This window comes from Schistocerca cancellata, chromosome 3, assembly GCF_023864275.1.
Source record: "Schistocerca cancellata isolate TAMUIC-IGC-003103 chromosome 3, iqSchCanc2.1, whole genome shotgun sequence".
NCBI lineage: Eukaryota > Metazoa > Arthropoda > Insecta > Orthoptera > Acrididae > Schistocerca > Schistocerca cancellata.
In genome coordinates, this window is record NC_064628.1 from 507,907,480 (window position 1) to 507,928,171 (window position 20,692).

At 38.5% G+C, this 20,692-nt stretch overlaps 1 protein-coding gene across 1 annotated transcript in view; it reads left to right on the plus strand.

The window, feature by feature from the left end:
- Positions 1–20,692, plus strand: part of LOC126175289 (phospholipid-transporting ATPase VA) — a 361,539-nt gene that overhangs the window by 325,256 nt on the left and 15,591 nt on the right. Inside the window, 6 exon segments of the mRNA XM_049921954.1 lie at positions 11,344–11,608; positions 12,983–13,096; positions 13,200–13,354; positions 15,205–15,407; positions 15,498–15,621; positions 17,927–18,084. Of these exon segments, the coding sequence (XP_049777911.1) occupies positions 11,344–11,608; positions 12,983–13,096; positions 13,200–13,354; positions 15,205–15,407; positions 15,498–15,621; positions 17,927–18,084 (1,019 nt within the window).

Here is a 20,692-nt window from a genome sequence, read left to right on the forward strand (position 1 = left end):
CATTGATGAATTGCTCCAGGGATTATCTTCCTGTTGTGCATATCTGGATGATATTTTGGTATTCTCAGAGGATATGCAGTCACATGATAGACATATTAAAGAGGTATGACAGTGGCTCGATATATATGGAGAAGCATTAAATGAGCGCAAATGCATTGTGAGCAAGAGTCAAGTAACTTTTCTCAGCTATATAGTCTCAGCTGTCAGTATACAGCCATTACCAGAGAAGATAGCCATGTTGCACAACTTACCCAAACCTAAAGACTACGAACAACTTGGGCATTATCTCAGTACAGTACATTTTTACCGGCATCATTTAGCAATTACCACTCAAACACAAGCCCCGCTTAAGAGTGCACTGGCTGGCAGTAATACCACAGGAAAGCGAAAGCTGCAATGGACATCAGAAATGACCAAAGCTTTTGGCGATTATGAAAGAAGCTTAGAGGAGGCAGTGTTACTCACGCACCCCATACCTGTAACACCGTTGAGTATTGTTGTAGATGCCAGCCAGGCTGCAGTTGGTGCAGCCTTGCAACACCAAGTCGATGGACATTGGCAACCTCTTTGACTCTTCTCAAAGAAAATGCAACTCCGACAGGCAAAATGCAGTGCATATGACAGACCGTTGTTGGCAATATATGAAAGCCTGGCCAGTAAAATTTTTCACTAATCATAAACCTTTAGTGTCAGGTTTCAGCAACATCAGCTATAAGTGCTTGCCAAGGCAGTTGTGGCACATTGAATTTGTCAGTCAGTTCACCACGGATATAAGGCACATCAGAGGTGTGGAGAATCTGGTTGCAGTTTACTTTTCTCATGTTTGGGTGTGACCATCACAGTAAATTATGAAGAACTCTCAACATCACAGGAAGCGGATCTGGATCTACATAAGTTATTGACAGATCACACAACAGGGTTACACTTACAGCCAATACTCATGACAGAAAGAAGGCTTAAGTTGTGGTGGGATATATCATGGCAGAAGCTGTGCCCATACATTCCACAAAAATTTTGTAATGCGGCATTTGACAGTATTCATGGTCTGGCACACCAAGGGGTAACTGCCACGATTACGTTACTGACAGTACATTTTGTCTGGCCGTCCATTAAAAAGGACTCCAGGGAATGGGCTCGCACATGCCTACACTTGGCAGCGCTGCAAACTATGATGACACGTTCACGCGGAAATTGGGAATTTCACAGGATCAGCAGCAAGATTTGCCCATGTCCATCTGGACTTAGTGGGTCCACTCCCAGTTTCAGATGGCTATAAGTACTTGTTAACAGTGGTAGACAGATGCACTAGATGGGCGGAGGCAATTCTGATCATTGACACAGCGGCTGAATTTGTTACAAAAGCATTTCTCTCACAGTGGCTAGCTCACTTTGAGTGCCCCCTTCATATCACAACAGATCAAGGCCGCCAGTTCGAGTCTAGTCTATTCAGTGAGCTAACTAATTTATATGGGTTCCAGTACCACCATACAAGAAGCTACCATCCAGTGAGCAATGGTATGGTGGAGAAGTGGCACAGGACATCGAAGGCAGCTCTCGTGTGTCATCAGAGAAACAGGACAGAAGCATTAGTATTGGTTCTCCGTGGATTACGGACCGCATACAAGACGGACATCGGTGCCTGAGTGGTGGAATTGGTGTATGGGGAACCATTGAGAATCCTGGCAGAGTACCTAACCACCATCACATCACCAATGCCAACAAAGCTCTCATCACTGATACATGAAATCCGTCAGCATGTGGAAACAATGACAAGGCCTACAGTATCTAGACATGGTGTGCGACCAGTTTCCGTACATAAAATGTTGGCAGACTGTACACATGTCATGCTCTGCACAGATTCAGTCAGAGCACCACTACAACCTCCATATACTGGATCTTATTGAATAGTATGACATAACACCCCTACCATAGACATCTCACAATATGACAAAACTATTAGTGTGTCCATAGAGAGAGTAAAACCAGCATGGGTCTTACTAGAACTGGAGTATGATGACACTTCAGAGGGTGAGAGGGACCAAAGTTTAGAACTCACTATACATGATGCGGCAGGAGAATCCATGGCAAGAGGACATGGAAACACAACGCAACAGGCCACACCCGGTTCCCTCATCCTCACAGCAACAAGTTGTCCGTATGAGAGCAGGGAGACAAGTCAAGTTTAAGCACCCATTTATCCCGTGTGCTCCGCACTTTAAGGGGGGGGGGGGGGGGCTCTGTTGGAATGTGGGAGTAGCCAGTGATGCGTGCTTCGTTTACTCTATGCACATGCAGCAAATGTTAGATATAAGCTTTTACTCTTTGACTGTTAGCTCAGTTTAGTTTTCTTTTCTGAGTCTGAAAAATAAAGTATTTTGTGCAAATTAATGATATGAATATAATAGAGGGAAACAATCCACGTGGGAAAAATATATTTAAAAAGAAAGATGATGAGACTTGCCAAACAAAAGCGCTGGCAGGTCGATAGACACACAAACAAACACAAACATACATACAAAATTCTAGCTTTCGCAACCAAAGGTTGCCTCGTCAGGAAAGAGGGAAGGAGAAGGAAAGACAAAAGGATATGGGTTTTAAGGGAGAGGGTAAGGAGTCATTCCAATCCCGGGAGCGGAAAGACTTACCTTAGGGGGAAAAAAGGACAAGTATACACTCGCGCGCACACACACACATATCCATCCGCATATACACAGACACAAGCACTGCTTGTGTCTGTGTATATGCGGATGGATATGTGTGTGTGTGCGAGTGTATACTTGTCCTTTTTTCCCCCTAAGGTAAGTCTTTCCGCTCCCGGGATTGGAATGACTCCTTACCCTCTCCCTTAAAACCCATATCCTTTTGTCTTTCCTTCTCCTTCCCTCTTTCCTGACGAGGCAACCTTTGGTTGCGAAAGCTAGAATTTTGTGTGTATGTTTGTGTTTGTTTGTGTGTCTATCGACCTGCCAGCGCTTTTGTTTGGTAAGTCTCATCATCTTTCTTTTTAAATGTATTTTGTGCAAAGCTATATGTGGGTGTAATTCGTTGCCTACAACAGCATATGGTTCAATCTTAGCGTAAACTCGTGTTTCATTGGATTATGACATGTTGAATTAATGTTAAAGCTTTAAGTAAACTGTATGTGATGTCAGTTTACAAAATATTACAGTTATTGAAGAAATATGTAATTAGTAGTGAAATATGTCAGATCAAATGACAGCAATGTGTAGAATTTGAATACAGGACTTTATTCATTATAGTTTTCTCATAAATTTCTAGCAAACTTCAGATGTACTATTTCAAAGCATGTAGTTTCTTAGTGCAGTGCTTATATAGCTACAGAAAGCGACTGCTCTAACACCCTCACACATGGATTCCTAGCACAGCATTAACATAGCAACAGTATATGTTTCAATTATCTATCCCCAGTTTCCTTAAGAGTATCTCCTCCAGTGTCTGTGGAAAAAGAAAACCAGCCAATCCTACATTCAGTTTTACATGACAGAGCTATTATTGTACAATATGAAGAATTGGTTATAGAGGTGTGTGTGTGTGTGTGTGTCTCCTATATGAAATCTATGGGTCCAAATGCATCAGTTGAAAAAAGAAAATACCATTCTTCGCACTAGAAGGGAAGGAAAAATGTGCGAAATATCCATGGTCAAAAAGATGTCCTCTCCAGGAAACTGGACGTTCTACGTCTCTATGGGGTAGAACATAGCACCACATACAATTGTAAAGCTACAAATACAGCAGTTTAGTTGGAATTGTTGCCCAGTAATACAGCTAAATAATATGGCAAAATGGAGAGATGGGGTTTCCTTGGATCAGTCCTAAGCTGTTCAAGATTGATTCTGCTAGCCAATTCAAGGGTAATGTTTGGAGATTTCCCATTCATTTTGTTGTATATGAGATCTGGACTGCACTTTACCATCAAGCCAAAAAATGTAGCTTTCAAGACACGTTTTGTTCAACTTCGGTTACGCCAGTTAACATTAAAAAATATAATGCATGTGACCAATACAGTGAATTCAATAATCTGAGATGCAAAGTGGCATAAGCAAACGAACTACGCAGGTGGCATTAAAGCTGAATAAACACTTTTAAAAGCAGATTCCCTGTCTTCTCCCTTCACGGAAAAACATTTGTTGTGCTTTTTGTTGATATCGAAATGATTTTCGCAATTCTGACTTTTTTTTTTTATTTCACATTTTAATTTTTTAGACACATCATTAAATCTTTATGGGAATATTTTCTGTAACTCATGGTATACCTGAGATCTAATCGTATGAAAATGTAATTTTAGGTAATTGTATCAAATATGTGGCATCCCTATTCACATTAATAACAAAACAGATGTACATTGCATATACTTATGAAATATGCTTATCGTATAGATAGCAGCTTAACCTATCTTTAAAAATAATAATTAAATGACTATCAATCATTTGGCATACACAACGTGGTCTAAGGTGCCGTGCCACTGTTCATGCAGCTCCCCCTGTCAGAGGTTAGAGTCCTCCTTTGGGAATGGTTGTATGTGTTGTTCTTAAAGTAAGTTAATTAAAGTTAGATTAAGTAATGTGTAAACCTAGGGACCCATGACCTCAGCAGTTTGGTCCCATAGGAACTTGCCACAAATGTCGGTTTGAAAATTTGATATACAGTAAGTTTTGTGCGCTTCTTGTCAGATTTAGGATAGAATGGAATAGAATGGGTAATAGAAGTTTATTGTCTCATAACACACAATTTAAAGTAATTGACTTCATATATGGGAGACTTGACAAAATACAAAAATTAGTTTGCAATTTTTCTTAAAATATCATTAATATAATATACTTCACAAGATACATAATTAATATACAGTTGATGCTTTTTTTTAAAAAATAACAAGCTTTAACACTAAGCAAATGTTCTTTCCTGGTAAAATTTTCAGATCATCTTTCATGAAGTCTTCAATGAAAAGTATTTCTACACTAGTTTCAATGTTCAGGGGTGCAGTTTGAGAAATGAGAGACAAATTGTGTATTCAAGCATTGATTCAGCCATTAGGCCAGTTTGCATATGGAGAAGATCTGAGTACTCCTCTTCCTCTAGCTGTTGCAGAGAACGTGACAGATGATGAAGAAAATGAAGTTAATGCAATTATGGAAGACGATAGTTATGTCCGCCAACCTGAATGCAACTTCACTCAGTAGCTTTTCTCTCAGAGTGAACTTAATGCTTTCATACTAGATTTGAAGTTGCCTAAGGAATCTGCGGAACTACTTGGCTCTCAGATAAAAAGTAAGAATCTTCTGGAATCAGGAACACACTATTCATGGTGCAGACATAGAGAGACAGAAGTAGTTCATTTTTTTTTTTCTCGGAATGAGTCCTCGGTTTACTGCACAACATAAACAAGTTAATGCACTTCTGGCATTGAACATTATCCTACACAGTGGAGATTTTCTAGGTTCGTCAATGAGGAGCCTGAAAGGCATGTTACTGCATAATGGAAATGTGTATGGGTTTGTTCTTCTGGCCCATTCAGTTCAAATGAAAGTGCTGTATGAGAAGATCAAGATACACTTAATAAGTATCCAGGATGAGGAATACATTTGGCTTATCTGCAGTGACTTCAAAGTTATTGGGATACTATTGGGACAACAAATTGTGTTCACAAAAATGCTTTGCTTTCTATGCGAATTGGACAGTCAGTTAAGGCAAAGACATCGGAGTGTGGGAGTTCGGTCAGAGCGAAGAAATTTTGTGCCTATAACAAAAAATATCGTGCATGAACTGCTTGTAGAACAAAAAAAAGTCTTGTTTTCACCTATACAAATAAAATAGGATCCTGTGTCAAGTACCTTCCCAAAACATTTTCTTTCACCATGCAAGACAAACTGAAAGATGGAAATTCTTTTAGTCCTCAAGTAAAGAAATTGATGAAGGATGAAGATTCCAAGAAGACAATGAAGAAAAGAGAAAAGGTACATGACTGTCTTCTGATCAGTTACTGAGAACTTCTTGTGAAATAGCAAAGATCTTGCGTAACATGAGTGTGAAAGCACTTTCTACTCTCACATGTCGACTACTTTACAGAAATTTGGGACGTTATATTGAAGAGCAGAGTGAGCCTTTTCACCGAGATCTTAAAAAGGGGTACCAGTGGCACTGGACAGCAGCTATGTTGGTTGACACTGTTGGATGTTGAAGACAGTCAGTCATTGTATACAAGGCTTTTTATTTTATTGTTTTACATGTCATGTTCCTTAGGATCATATTGAGGAGCAAATCTTGAAGGTCATGGAACATGTCAGTACATGAAATTGCAACATAAAAGGAATAACAGAAAAATAAAATATTTATTAATCCAAAAAAAAGTCAAGCCATAAGTTTAAGTACATGCAATAAACAATATAAAATAAGAATCGGCTTAATTATTTAAGGAACTCCTCAACAGAATGGTAGTGACCCATGTGGAAGCTCTTCAGTTTAGATTTGAAAGCTTGTGGATTACTGCTAAGGTTTTTGAATTCTGGTGGTAGCTTACTGAAAATGGATACATCAGTATACTGCACACCTTTTTGCTCAAGAGTTAAGGGAGTCTGATCCAAATGCAGGTTGGATTTCTGCCAAATATTAACTGAGTGAAAGTTGATTATTCTTGGGAATAAGTTGATATTGTTAACAAGAAATGACATTAAAGAATATTTATATTGAGAGGCCAGTGTCAAAATACCCAGACTAGTGAACAGGGGTCAACAAGAGGTTTGCGAACTTACACCACTTACTACCCAGACCAACCGTTTCTGAGCCAAAAATATCCTTTTAGAATGGGAAAGAGTTACCCCAAAATATAATACCATACGGCATAAGCGAATGAAAGTAAGCAAAGTAGACTAATTTTCGTGTCAAAGAATCACTTATTGCAGATACCATTCAAATAATAAAAATGGCAGTCTTTGAACACGATCCTGAATGTGGGCATTCCGTGACCTAGAAATCTGAACTGTTACCTTTCACTAATCTATGCCCACTCTGTGAAATTAAAATGTTGGATTGTGTTGAATTGTGTGTTAGAAACTGTAAAAACTGAGTCTTACTGTGATATAGCATTAGTTTATTTTTTGCAAGTCATGACCTTACGTCATGAACTGCACTATTTGAAACAGAGCCAGTGTTGCACACAACATCCTTTACTACCAACCTAGTGTCATCAGCAAACAGAAATATTTTAGCTACCTGTAATACTAGAGGGCATACCATTTGTATAAATAAGGTACGGGAGTCGCCCCATCACTGATCCCTGGGACACACCCACCCACCCACCCACCCACCCACCCACCCATCCCATTTACCATACTCCACTCAGACCCCACATCACAGCCATTCTCAACACTGTAAATAATGACCTTTTGCTGTCTGTTGTTAAAGTAAGAGGTGAAACGATTGTGAGCTACTTCCCGTATTCCATAATGGTCCAACTTCTGGAACAATATTTTGTGATCAATACAATCAAACCCCTTAGTTAGATGAAAAAATATTCCTAGTATTTGAAACCTTTTGTTTAACCCAGCCAGTACCTCACAGAGAAGAGAATATAGCATTTTCAGTTGTTAAACGACTTCTAAAGCTGAACTGTACATTTGATAGCAAGTTCTGTTGTATAAAATGATCAATTATCCTTGCACACAGACTTTTCAATAACTTTAACAAACACTGATGGCATAGAAATAGGTCTAAATTTGTCTGCATTATCCCTTTCTCCCTTTTTATAAAGCGGCTTTACTACTGAGTGCTTTATTACAAATTTGGCTAAGTACAGGGCTAACTTGTGCACCACATTATTTTAATATTCTGCATGGCATTCCATCATAACCATGAGAGTCCTTGGTCTTCAGTGATTTAATTATTGACTCAATCTCCCCCTTGTCAATATCACAGAGGAGTATTCCAGACATCAATCTTGGAAAGGCATTTGCCAAGAGAGTTATATGAGCCTCTGTAGAAACTTAATTTTTTTATTTAATTCACCAGCAATTCTCAGAAAATGATTGTTAAATACTGTACATAGATCTGATTTATCAATAACAGAAATATTATTACTATGAACTGACTATATTGTCAACCTTGTGCTGTTGACCAGGCACTTCCTTCACAACTGACCTTATGGTTTTAATTTTATCCTGTGAATTAGCTATTCTATTTGCCTTCCTAATAACGTTTTTAAGCACCTTACAATACTGTTTGTAATGGGGCCACTGTAGCTTGATTGTGACTACTTCCAACATTTGATATAATTCCCACTTTGTTCTACATGATATCCTTAACCCACTATCAGCCACCCAGGCTGCCTTTTACTGCTAGTACCCTGTTTAGAATGTTCTAATGGAAAGCAACTCTGGAAGAGCATGAGAAATGTGTTAAGAAAACCATTATGTTTGTCATCTGTGTTATCGGCACTATAAACATCCTGCCACTCTTGTTCCTTGATGAGTTTTAAAAACCTCTCTATTGCCTTTGGATTAACTTCCCTACATAGTTTGCAATTGTATGTGACATTAGTTTGAGTACAAAAGCCTTCTAGTGTTAAAATTTGTGCATCATGGTCTGAAAGTCCATTCACACTTTTACTAACAGAATGCCCATCTAGTAATGAAGAATGAATAAAAATATTGTCTATGGCTGTGCTACTGTTCCCCTGCATCCTGGTTGGGGGGGGGGGGGGGGGGGAACAGTCTGCATCAAATAATATTAATTTAGAAGTTTATAATAGAGGGAAACATTCCCCGTGGGAAAAATATATCTAAAAAGAAAGATGATGAGACTTACCAAACAAAAGCGCTGGCAGGTCGATAGACACACAAACAAACACAAACATACACACAAAATTCTAGTTTTCGCAACCAACGGTTGCCTCATCAGGAAAGAGGGAAGGAGAGGGAAAGACGAAAGGATTTGGGTTTTAAGGGAGAGGGTAAGGAGTCATTCCAATCCCGGGAGCGGAAAGACTTACCTTAGGGGGGAAAAAGGACAGGTATACACTCGCGCGCCCACACACACACACACACACACACACACACACACACACACACACACACACACACACACATCCATCCGCATATACACAGACTCAAGCAGACCAAGTGTAGCTACATACTGTGTTTATTTTTTGTACAGAGCTTAATAATGCCTGTTACAAGAAGCAACCTGATGTGAATACTGCAAGGCAGTGCACTCACCAGTACTGCATCTAGCTTCACTTAGTCCACAACATAAAGTTCCTGTAACACCTTCGAAAACATCGATCATATGAAACCCAACTCTCACTTTTCTCACATGATGTACTGAAAGCTTCAGATCAAGGCAACCAAGTAGGTACAATGTTTCTTGATTTATGAAAAGCATCTGACTCAGTACTGCACCTACACTTATTGTCAAAAGTAGGGTCATATGTGGTGTCAAGTGAAATTTGTGACTGGATTGAGGACTTTTTGATAGGGAGGACATAGCGTGTTATCTTGGATGGAAAGTAATCGTCAGATGTAGAAGTAACTACACGTGTGGCCCCAGGGAAATGTGTTAGGACCATTGCTGTTCATGCTGTATATTAATGACCTTGCAGACAGTATTAATAGTAAAACTGGGCTTTTTGCAAATGATGCAGTTACCTATAATGAAGTACTATCTGAGAGAAGCTGCATAAATAGTCAATCAGATCTTGATAAGCTTTCAACATAGTACAGAGATTGGCAACATGCTCTTAATGTTCAGAAATGTAAAATTTTGCAGTTCACAAAAAAAAAAAAAACCAAAAAAAAAACATAGTGTCCTGTGACTATAATATCTGTGTCACTGTTGGAATCGGCCAACTCATACAAATAGCTGAGTGTAACACTTTTTAGGCATATGAAATGGAATGATCACATAGGTTTGTGGGTAGTAAAGCAGGTGGTAAACTTTGCACTTTCCCCGTACTCTATCAATAAACCAAGCAGTCTACAAAAGAGATTGCTTACAAATCACATCACTTATGCAACTCATCCTAGAATATTGCCCAAGTGAGTGGGACCTGTACCAGGTAGGACTAAGAGGAGATATTGAATGTATACAGAGAATGCAGCAAGAATGGTCACAGGTTTATTTAATCTGTGGGAGAGAGTCACAGAGATACTGAAGGAATTGAACTGGCAGGCTCTTGAAGACAGGTGTAAACTGTCCTGAGAAAGTCTATTAACAATGTTCCAAGAACCAGCTTTAAATGATTACTCTAGAGATATACCACAACCCCCCACATATCACTCACATAGGGATTGTGAGGATAAGATCAGAATAATTACTGCATGCACAGAGACATTCAAACAATCATTCTTCCTGTGCTCCATACACGAATGGAACAAGAAGAAAAATCTACATCTACATTTATACTCTGCAAGCTACCCAATGGTGTGGCGGAGGGCACTTTACGTGCCACTGTCATTACCTCCCTTTCCTGTTCCAGTCGCGTGTGGTTCGCGGGAAGATCGACTGCCAGAAAGCCTCTGTGCGTGCTCGAATCTCTCTAATTTTACATTCATGATCTCCTTGAGAGGTATAAGTAGGGGGAAGCAATATATTCAATACCTCATACAGAAACGCACCCTCTCGAAACCTGGACAGCAAGCTACACCGCGACGCAGAGCGCCTTTCTTGCAGAGTCTGCCACTTGAGTTTGTTAAACATCTCCATAACACTATCACGCTTACCAAATAACCCTGTGACGAAATGTGCTGCTCTTCTTTGGATCTTCTCAACTCGCACAATGGGATGTACCCTCACGTTGGTTTTGCAGAGCATATGTGTAGAGTAGATGTAGGCTGACCCAGTATCTCCTTAAGGTACTGCAGACTGTGCTGTTGTGTGTTCTCACTGCCTGGACTCTAATCAGGCTGTGAAATATTGTTGGTCTCTCACTGCTGTAAACAGAAGCACAAAACCAGATAGAGACGCAAGACCAACAATATTTCTGTGTGATTAGAGTTCATGTAGTGAGTACACATAACAGCCAAAGTTGGAACATCTGAGATGATGGTTGGGTCGGTTGCCAAAATATTGTGCTGAACACAGGGAAGTAGACCATTAAGTTTTTGTCTTGTTAACTACCCTCATTACAGACTCATGCAAGACAATTTCTTAATATCTTCATTCAGTTGTAATTTCTTTCTGATTAACTCAGTGTATTATGCATCGCAACCTGGAATATAATTGTATAACATTTAATTCTTTGCATTTATTTTTCTCTCTTTACTTATCATTTTCTTTAACATAAATACACTGAGGTGGAAAAAAATGGTTAAGTAAGAATTTATTTCTTTACAGGAGCAACTGGCATTGAAGACAGACTGCAAGAGGGTGTTCCTGAAACAATTGCTGCACTTATTAGTGCTGGGATTGTTGTTTGGGTGCTAACAGGTGACAAACCAGAGACTGCTATCAATGTAGCATATTCAGCACGCCTCTTTCAGCCTCAAATGGAACTAATTAAGTTATCAGCTCGGTCACGAGATCAAGCAGAAAGTGCCATTCTGTTCTACCTCTCCAAAGTGCAACAGGAAAGCTCTATTGGCACATCGTCGTCAAGCACGTGAGTATATTTTCTGTCTGTGTGTGGTATAATCTCTTTTTGTGAAGAAAGTGATGAGACTATTGCACCAACAAATTTCCACCATTATGCACAATTACTTCAACAAATTCAGGAATTTCCATTATAACATTCCCTTCCCCTGTTTTTCATTCCCAGAAAGGGGAAGGATGACTGTTCTGTCTTGAAAATAAACTTGAAAATAAAATGTACTACACTCTAGGCATAGTAAACCCAGGAATAAAAGCACCAATCTTTTTAAGCACACTTAGAGAAGCTTGTGAAATGGCAGCCAAGCTGTAGAAAACTGTATTGTGAAGTGCAGAGATTAGAATGCATTTGCACGGAGATAGTAGGAAACCAGACAAGGGAAGTGAGAGGGGCAGGGAGAGGAGAGGAGAAGGGAAGGGAAGGGAAGGGTGGGGAGGGGAGGGGAGGAGAGGAGAGTAGAGGGGTGGAGAGGGGAGGGGAGGGAAGCGTGCTGTATTTCACCACAGACTCGGCATTCAGGACTGAAACTCATATACAAAGTGTTGCATCAAGGAAAGCAGTTGGCTAAAAGACTGCAAATATTTGGAAAGACAACATGGTACAAAAAAAGTAAAGAAGGGTTGAGATGGAAGCATATGTAAAATAAAGTAAGTTTTGCAGAGGCTAGCCTGTGAGTGGGTAGTACAGCTCCAAAAGGTAGGGATCTTAAAGTTTAAAACCCTATGTCACGGTTACTAATGATGGGAAGGTTAATTGATGGCATGAGGTAGAAACACAGAGTACTGAAGAGATTGTAAGAGGACTGTGGTAAAAGACAAAAGCTTAAAACGAATTGGTATTAATTGTGGAAGGAAGTATGTAGTGAAACTAGTGAAGCAAATAACGTATCCATATTACATTGGCTTTCCTTCTCAGATCATGCTTTTTGAGGAACTGCATTGGTTGGAAAATGATAACTTTTTTATTTGCTTGAATGTCATGTGAAAATGCTGCTAGTGGGAGATTGCAGCTGATGTAATGCATAGGTAGCTTTTAAGCAGATTGAGAATGGATAGTAATAGCGTGAGTTAAGTTAACTTTGGCTTTTGTGTTTGTCCAGCAGTATAATGTTTTATGTCCTAACAGATGCACTGTGCCTTAGTTAAAGCTGCTTGGTAAACTTAGAACTCACAGAGGATTCCATTGCAACAGATGTCATTTTCAGCTACAGTAGATTAGTTTAATTATATTTGGATGTCAATTCTATCCTGAACTTTGGATTACCCTAGTGTCGTGTCAGAGGTAGCAGTACCAATTACTTTGGGTTTTTCCAGTGACGTCATACAAGTTTCTTACTGTTTTTTTAGTGAATTCTACAAACAATGATCTTGATATAACATATTTTAGTTCCAGGGGGCTGAACCAGGTTGGTGTCTTCACAAGACCTTCTGCTGGTAATGGTAATATAGGTTCCTCAGCTGGCCTCAGGCACGCTATGGTGGTTGATGGGAAGACATTAACGTAAGTTCAGGTCTTCATCAATAATCTCAATGAAGCAGGCTTCTGACAAAAAATGATGAAAAATGCATGATAATTTAGAACTGTGTTTCTCTCTTCATTACAGGTATATTCTGGACAGGCGTTCTAACCTGCAGAAACCTTTCCTCAAATTGACCCAGTATTGTACGTCAGTTCTGTGCTGCAGAACTACTCCTCTGCAGAAGGCCTACATTGTGCGAATTGTCAAAGAGCAACTAAAAATGCGGACTCTTGCCATTGGTATGTTGTTGTTTTTGTGATAAACAGCTGAAAGGAAAGGATGTTGTTTGCTTTGGTTGAAAACAGTATATTCTGTGTTAATGTTTTTCCTTGTTTTATTTAAATGGAATGCAGGTGAGACGTCCACTCTCTTATTAAATTCATTTCTGAAGATATTATTAGCCGGCTACGGTCGCAGGTTCGAATCCTGCCTCGGGCATAGATGTGTGTGATGTCCTTAGGTTAGTTAGGTTTAAGTAGTTCTAAGTTGTAGGGGATTGATGACCTCAGATGTTAAGTCCCATAGTGCTCAGAGCCATTTGAACCAATTTGGAAAGAATATTGGCCATTATCTTCACTTGTGTAAACACTAATAATGAGTCATACTCAGTCTGAACTGGCTATCGAAACAATACGTTCATGCTTAATTACTAAATGGCACCAACTTATCAGATTGACTGACACAATGACACAAATCTACAAACAATGTATTCATGCTTAATTACTAAATGGCACTAACTTATCAGATTGATTGACACAGTGACAGAAACCTACAGTTCCCTTAGCATAAAAAGCACTGGGGAAAGAGCAAGAGGAAGCAGAATTGTTAAAAAAAATCATAAAAACTAATGGGGAAAGAGCAGGAGTAAGCAGAATTGCTTAACTTTTTTCAGCAAATAAACTACATTGGGTCTTCAAAGGCTGTTGCCTTTATGGATTTTGGGAAGTTAGATGCTTGGGGGGGGGGGATTCTTGGTGGGCTTAAGAATGTGAGTGAGAATTGGAGGTTATGTTGAACTCCCTAGAGTGGATCACTATGGCAAAGCTGTAGTTGGAGTAGTCAGGCAGTTGGCAAAAGATGTCTGTCAGGTAGTCACTGTGATTCATCACAACAGTATCAGAGCCTTTGTCTGCAGGGAGGATGATTAAGTCAGGGTCTCTTTTTGGGTTGTGAATGGCTGTCCTTTCTCTGGTGAGAGGGTGGTGTGAGTGGGAAGGGACCTGTGGGGAGGATGGTGAGGCCAAGTTGGAGATAAGGAATTCCTGGAATGTGACCAATGGCTAGTTAAATGGTGAGGGGGGGCCAGTTGCCATTGTATGTTGATAAGAATTGGGAGAGGCACAGTTTGGGGCTTTGGTTGAAAGGATGGGTAGCAAAGAAGCATTTCCTATAAAGAAAGCAAACATATGATAATTTCATTTGCATATTCCTCATTGACAGTTCTGAAACTGAATCATGTGAGATGTCTTCAGTGTTTTCTCATTTTAGTAAACTGTTCTCAAAGATGTTAAATTGTAGAATAATTGTGTACTACACCTACTAAATGGGAAAATACAGTAGGTCATTTTAATTCAATTCGTACCTCAAGTATATCATTTTAACCAAGAATAGTCACAAATACTTTGAGTCCTTTTTGAGTGATTTGTTTTGAAGCAATATCTTTGGGAATGTATCCTAGGTTGTGTAAAATGTAATTTTTTCCAGGAGTGTATGCAATATTACTGCAGTTGTTTGAACTGAATTGACACATGACTTCATAGAACTTTTCCTCATTTTTAGAACTGTTTGTTTGACTATTGTTTAGCATAAGATAAAAGGATGAAAAGCTACCTCCTGTACATTCTGTAGTAGCATTTGTAACTAACAATCACTGATAACAGTTCTGAGTTTTTACGTTCAGAAAAATAGATGGTTTTTGACTGCACTCTTTGTTAACTGATTTTTGAAAGTTTCTCTGTCAGTGGTGATTCTGTATGGAATCTTCTCGATCACTTTGTGCTGGTAATGGATCTGAGATGTATTGTTATTGTCTTTTCTGTGGTACTTTCATTTAGTAGTCATTATGAAGTGAATCCGTCTTCTGTTTTAGGTGATGGTGCTAATGATGTATCAATGATCCAGACAGCTGATGTTGGAATTGGTATATCTGGCCAGGAAGGTCGGCAGGCTGTGATGGCATCTGACTTTGCCTTATCAAGATTCAAGTTCCTTGGTAGGCTGCTTCTGGTGCATGGACACTGGTGCTATGACCGTTTAGCTCGGATGGTGCTATATTTCTTTTATAAAAATGCTGTGAGTTTGAATGATAACTCAGTGATCTGTTCTTTAAGACTCATTTGAGGACATGAATAACTTTCCAAATTATTTATGCTTTTGTTTCAGACTTTTGTATTTCTTATTTTTTGGTACCAGCTTTATTGTGGTTTCTCTGGAGCAGTGATGATTGACCAAATGTACCTGATGCTCTATAACCTTCTCTTCACATCACTTCCTCCTATAGCTATTGGTACGTTTTGGCTTTAAACTATTATTAATAAAGCAAATTAATACATTTCCAGCACGTACAGTTTAGAATAATTTAAATTACGTGGTATGTCCAATATTCACATTCTGGGGAGGGGGGGATTAATGTGAATTGGCAGTAACTGCAAGAAAGGCTTTTCTTGGGTTTTTAAGCCTCAAACTCTTTTGTGAAGGCTGTAAAATGGGTAGGAAAACAAATCATTGATTTTTCAGAACACTGGTCTGAGGAGGATTTTGGATACTTGTTACTTCTTTTTACTGTCTTGATCTTCAAAAAAAGAGTTAATTACTTTGGAAAATAAAACAAAAAGTGCTCTGTATCATTCTTTTCCAGTTCAGACTGTGCGATGAATGGCAATCTATTTTTTACTCGTTTATAAGTTGTATGCTATGTATGATGTTCTTAACTATGAAAAATCTGCAAATACAGATATTTTATTTTTAGAAATTTCTCAGCAGTGGTTATACAGTGAGGATCAGTTTTAAATTGCTAGTTGCCATCTAATGGAAATTTTTCATCCTTAAAACTTACTAAACGATAAGCCTTTTCTTTTTGTAACAGTCAGAATCCAACAGGTTTTCATTGTGTGTAGATTTAAATAATTTATGTAATGAACAGGAAATCCATCAAGCAAACTGTGTAATGTGTAGTTATTTACAATATTTTTAAACATAAATAATTTGGTTGAGACATGTTTGCCATAAACTTAAGTACCTGATTTAATCTGTAGTCTACAGTTCTAAATGCATGTTTTCCACATTGTTACCCAAAAATAGCAGTTACTACATAAAAGCTTCTAGTGAGGAGTAATACTATGATGAAGTGTAATTTCCTTTTTTATCAGTGCTATATCCCTACTGTGGAAGTTTCTCTGTTTAAATGTTTTGTAAATTTCTATACTGCACTCTGAGGTGACAAAAGTTGTGGGATACCTTCTCATATCATGTCTTCCTCATTTTGCCCCATATAGTACAGCAACTCATGTGGCATACATTCAGCGAGTTATTGGAAATCCCCTGCATAAGTATTGAGCTGTGCTGCCTCTATGGCAGTCCATAATCGTGAAAGTGTTGTCATTTCAGGATTTTATGCACAAACTGACCTCTCGATTATGTTCCATAAATGTTTTATGGGATTCATATTGGGTGATCTGATTGGCCATATCATTTGCTTGAAATGTTGAGAATGTTCTTCAAACCAGTCGTGAACTGCTATGGCCCATTGACATTGCACTTTGTCATCCATAAGAATTCCATCTTTTGATGGCTTTAAATGGTCTCCAAGTAGCTAACATAACCGTTTCCAGCTTGTGATCGGTTCAGTTGGACCAGACGACCCAGTCCATTTCACTCAAACACAGCTCACTCCATTATGGAGCCACTGCCAGCTTGTGCAGTGACTAGTTGACAACATGATTCCATGGCTTTATGGGGTCTGCGCTGTAGGCAGACCATACCATCAGCTCTTACCAACTGAAATTGTGACTCATCTGACCAAACCATGGTTTTCTGCTTGGCTAGGTTACAACCAGTATGGTCACGAGTCCAGGAGAGGCATGGTACGGTGATGTCGTGCTGTTAGCAAAGACAGTAGTGTTGGTCGTCTGCTGCTGTAGCCTATTAATGCCCAATTTCATCACAATATCCTAATGGACATGTTTATCATACATCCTACATTGGTTTCTGTGGTTAATCCATATTGTGTTGCTTTTCGGATAGCAGTGACAAGTCTACACAAAGACTGCTGCTCTCAGTCTTTACATGAAGGCTGTCGGTCCTTGTGTTATCTGTGGTGGGAGATAATGCTTGAAATTTGGTATTCTTGGCACACTCCTGATGCTGTCGATTGTGGATATTAAATTCCCCAATGATTTCTAAAATGGAATATCCCATGCGTCTAGTCCCAGCTACCATTCTGCATTCATAGTCTGTTAATTCCTGTAGTGCCATAAATGCAAAAAAAGTGAATATTTTGTAGTGATTACCAGTACCCATTTTGCTTGGTGAACAATTGTCCATTATGAGTAAACAGTCTATTGGGTATCAGTTTCAGAACCAGCCATGTTCTGCTGACAATTCTCTACAGCTTCGTGTTATGTGATACGGACATCTTGTTGGGTACTTGTTTTACGAGTTGGGGCATCACTTAGAATCCCCAGTTATTACAGCAGTAATATTTTACACCTACTGTTTACCTTAAACACCTAGAATCGGGGGGAATATTGGGACAGAACACATTTATGATAAATGTAACAGATATTATTCAACAAGACATTTTCTTTTTTCAGGTGTATATGATCAAGATGTCCCAGAGCAGATCCTGCTGGCTCAGCCATCGCTCTATAACCAAGGACGCCTTGGATTGGTCTACCAGCCTCATTCTTTCTGGGTTACAATGGCAGATTCTCTGTATCAGAGCATAGTCATTTTCTTCATATGTGAAGCAGTAAGTTATCTTCAGAATAAATAGTGCTTAGCTTCCATTTGATTGCAAACTAGACAAACCAAAAGTCACAATACCTTCCTCCATCTTTGAGAGAAATTCACATTCTAAGGAGGATACTATCAATCAGTTTTGTGATTAAGGAAAGACTGAAGATACATATAATTGTGAAACAAGATGTTCTACATGAATATGCCAATATTTTAAAAGAAAAGGCATGGTTCAAAATATATTGATTCTAAGAAATTCTTATTATTGAATTAATTAATTTCTCTGTTTCATATATTATTTGTACAGTTGGTCAGAATACTGTGGTTTGTAAACTTCATTATGTATAAATAGGCTGTGTGTGTGTACCTACTTGCCGATCATTTATGAAGAACAGTGGCATATACATTAGTCACCAGCAGCCCTGGATCTATGGTATTTCCGAACCGGGGCAAAAACGTGATACTGGCTCATCAGAAAATTTGCACTCTTCATTGCCAATTAGCTAATAACTTTTTCTTTTGTGTGACATAAACTTAAAGATAGGAAATATAAAACCAGGAAAGACAAGAGACATATAAGACAGTACACATTTCTTCAATCCATAGGTTCCAGCATTTTTTTCTCTCTAATTTTGCTACAGCTATACATGGTGTACTTTCCTTTCTGCGAAAGAATCTGTTACCTCATCAAATTTCATCAAACGTTTTGCTACATGAAAAATCGAAATACAGTTGTCTAATACTGAAAAAGCTGTTAATATGAATAGTACCTAAGACTGGCATGGTTTCTTGATTTGATTATGTCTATTTTGTCACTGTCTGCTAGATAAAACAAAATAGGCTTTTCTAATATTGCAGCAATTGTAACACATGTCAAATAAGCGAGACTGTTTGGCACAAATGGTCATTTTTATCTACCTCATTTACGTAAATAACATGACAGAATATAATTCACAAAGTACAAATATCAAATGCCTATTAGGCCTACTACAAGCAAAAAGTTTTATGTTAGGCAATAGTTTCACATTTCCTTCATACACTCCTGTTTATCAAGCATGAAATCGAAAGTAATAGTACGGAATTTTTATATAAATTTGGAATCGTCATATTCTTCCATATAATTTGTGTGATGTCCCCATTTCTTCTCTTTCCTTGTTCTAACAAACTACCTTGTGATCACTAGCTTTGCAACTATTTCCTGTCATTGTAAAAACTTATTCTCTGGTTAACTTCACTAACCCTGCCAGAATCAGCGGTTCAGTTATCCTGTGTTTGTTCTCTGGTTGGGCATTATTACATGTTTGTACAATGTGTTTTCTGCACTATTCTGAGAATAGGGCTTAAGTGGCTCCTAATTAGGGACTTTAGTACTGGCCCTTAGTGTTTTAGCAATGTGGTAAAAATTTTCTGTTAAAATTCATTTTCTAGGATACATCAACAAGATAATATGTAATCTTTCTTACCTGTTATTCCTGTTAGTCATTTATTTCCACTCTGATAATCTGAATCTATGGGTTTCGCTAATAATAATAACAGCGCTGATCATTTGCTCACCTAATCAACCACATGAACAAACAGCGATTGGCATTCCCCATTAGAGTTTGTTCAGCTCAGCTCGTACAGCCCTATTCCGTTTTGTCTGTGGGGAAATTTTTTTTATAGGGATTCCCCTGGCAGAGACTTCATGTACACTATGCATGCATTCAAAAATCAACTTAGAATGTTCAAAAACAAACTGGTATGCATTTCAAAATCATATGAATAATCTATAGACCAAGATGTGCTGAGTGCTGGGTGCTTTGTGGAACAGGTTTTTGCTTCAAGAATATGAATATGGCACCACCTGAAATTGCCACCTGGGGCATATATCCTGATTTGCCCCCCCCCCCCCCCCCCCCCCTCCCCAGATCTTGGCCTGGTCACCAGAAATGAAGATGGAAATGTTTGATTCCAGTTATACCAACCAACAAAAATAAATGCTTGTGCTATATGTGCCACTACTGAAATACTGTATATTTAACTTGAACAACAAAAGTAAATATATTGTCTTCTTGGTTGTACATGTGACTAGTGTTAAGTATCAACAGTTCGTGGCTGGGCTTTCCATTGTTTTTGTTTTAAGTGCCCACAGAATAGAAGCTGCTGTTCAGAAGGAAAAATATTCAGTTCAAGTTTAAAATTTGCTTTCTGCATGCCGGACATGTTATGTTGTTATGCAAATGATCAAAGACTTTGGTGGCTTCTTATTGTACAAATTTTTGAACAAACATCATTTGTAATCATCAGTAAAACAAAACATTTTTAAAAATTTCTTCAGTTGTTTTCTCTCTAACAGGCATTTTTATAAAATTTGTATAATCTGAAAAAGTAATAAATAAAAACACTAATTGTACTCTACATGTGTTGCTTGTTTAGATTTACTAGATAATTCATTTGAATTTTATAGACGATACTTCAATGAAAATTTTTGATAAACCAATACCCTTTTAGCTCTGTCTGACATATATATCATCCGGTCACACAGCCAGTAATATTTCCTTTTGATGACTGATATTAACATTACAGTCAGACCAGAAACATTGTGGCCTCAATCCACAAGACTAATCTGTTGAACACACTTA